Source organism: Merops nubicus, unplaced genomic scaffold, assembly GCF_000691845.1.
Source record: "Merops nubicus isolate BGI_N331 unplaced genomic scaffold, ASM69184v1 scaffold49514, whole genome shotgun sequence".
NCBI lineage: Eukaryota > Metazoa > Chordata > Aves > Coraciiformes > Meropidae > Merops > Merops nubicus.
Window position 1 is genome coordinate 1 of NW_008607245.1, and position 899 is coordinate 899.

Consider the following 899-nt stretch of genomic DNA (forward strand, 5'->3'; position numbering starts at 1 on the left):
CCTCGGCCAGCAGCACGGCGTGAGGCACCTTGGGCAGAGGGGACCGCGGGGGCGTGCTCGGGACCGTTGGCTTCGCCTGTGGCGCAGGGAGCTCTGGCAGAGTCCGGGTCTTCAGCAGAGACGTGGCGTCTCTCTCCTCTGCCCCCGCACTGGGCCTGGCCAGCCCCAGTTTGGGTGCCAGGGTGTCATCCCCCTCCGCGGGCAGCTCCAGGCTCAGGGAGTCGGCCAGGGCCTGGCGAATCAGCACCACGCTGGGGCTGTCCGATTCCAGCGAGTCGCAGCTTTGCCGGTTCTCCTCCGCCTGGGCTTTCTGCTCCCGGATGGAGGCCTCCACCAGGCGGAAGATCTCGTTGCCCTGCTTGGTCTCAAAGGTGAAGTTCCCTGGGCCAGAGTCACAGCGCCTGCCAGCTTCGAAGGAGAACATCACCTGCAGGGGAAGCGGAAGGGTCACATCCTGCCCAGCACCCACCAGCCCAGCACCACGTGCAGGCTGCACTTCCTGCCGAAGGGAGCATGACCACAGTGCTGATCCTGCACATCCTGCAAGAGACTTCACTGACAATCCTGCTCCTTCTGCTCCCTGCCGGGAGGGTCGCAGCCCAGCAAGCGTCACCCTGCTGCAGGGACACGTTGTGCTCAGCGGCTGCCCAGCACCCAGGCAGGGGGAGGCTGCGCTGCCCAGCAGCCCAGAACAAGCTGTGAAACTGGAGCAGGATGCATATGTGAGGGGACATCACTGCAAGATGCCCCAGGGCCAGAGCTGCAGGTCCTGCTAGAGACCTGCTGCCTTACCTGAGCACTTCCAGCAGAGTCAACAACTGGCACCAGATAGTCTAGGAAATAATAGGCAGTTAGCACTGACAAGGGAGCAGGGTGAGAAAATGAGTGACAGTTCAGCA

General features: G+C 63.3%; 1 protein-coding gene across 1 annotated transcript in view; it reads right to left on the reverse strand.

Annotated features, from left to right (window-relative positions):
- Window positions 1-7: 7 nt before the first annotated feature.
- The window catches only part of LOC103772529 (docking protein 1-like), a gene marked incomplete at its 3' end in the record, with an annotated part of 2,662 nt that continues 1,770 nt past the window's right edge, over window positions 8-899 (reverse strand). The window contains exon 3 of the mRNA XM_008939863.1: window positions 8-427. Within this exon, the coding sequence (XP_008938111.1) occupies window positions 8-427 (420 nt within the window). The remainder of the gene's footprint in view (window positions 428-899) is intronic.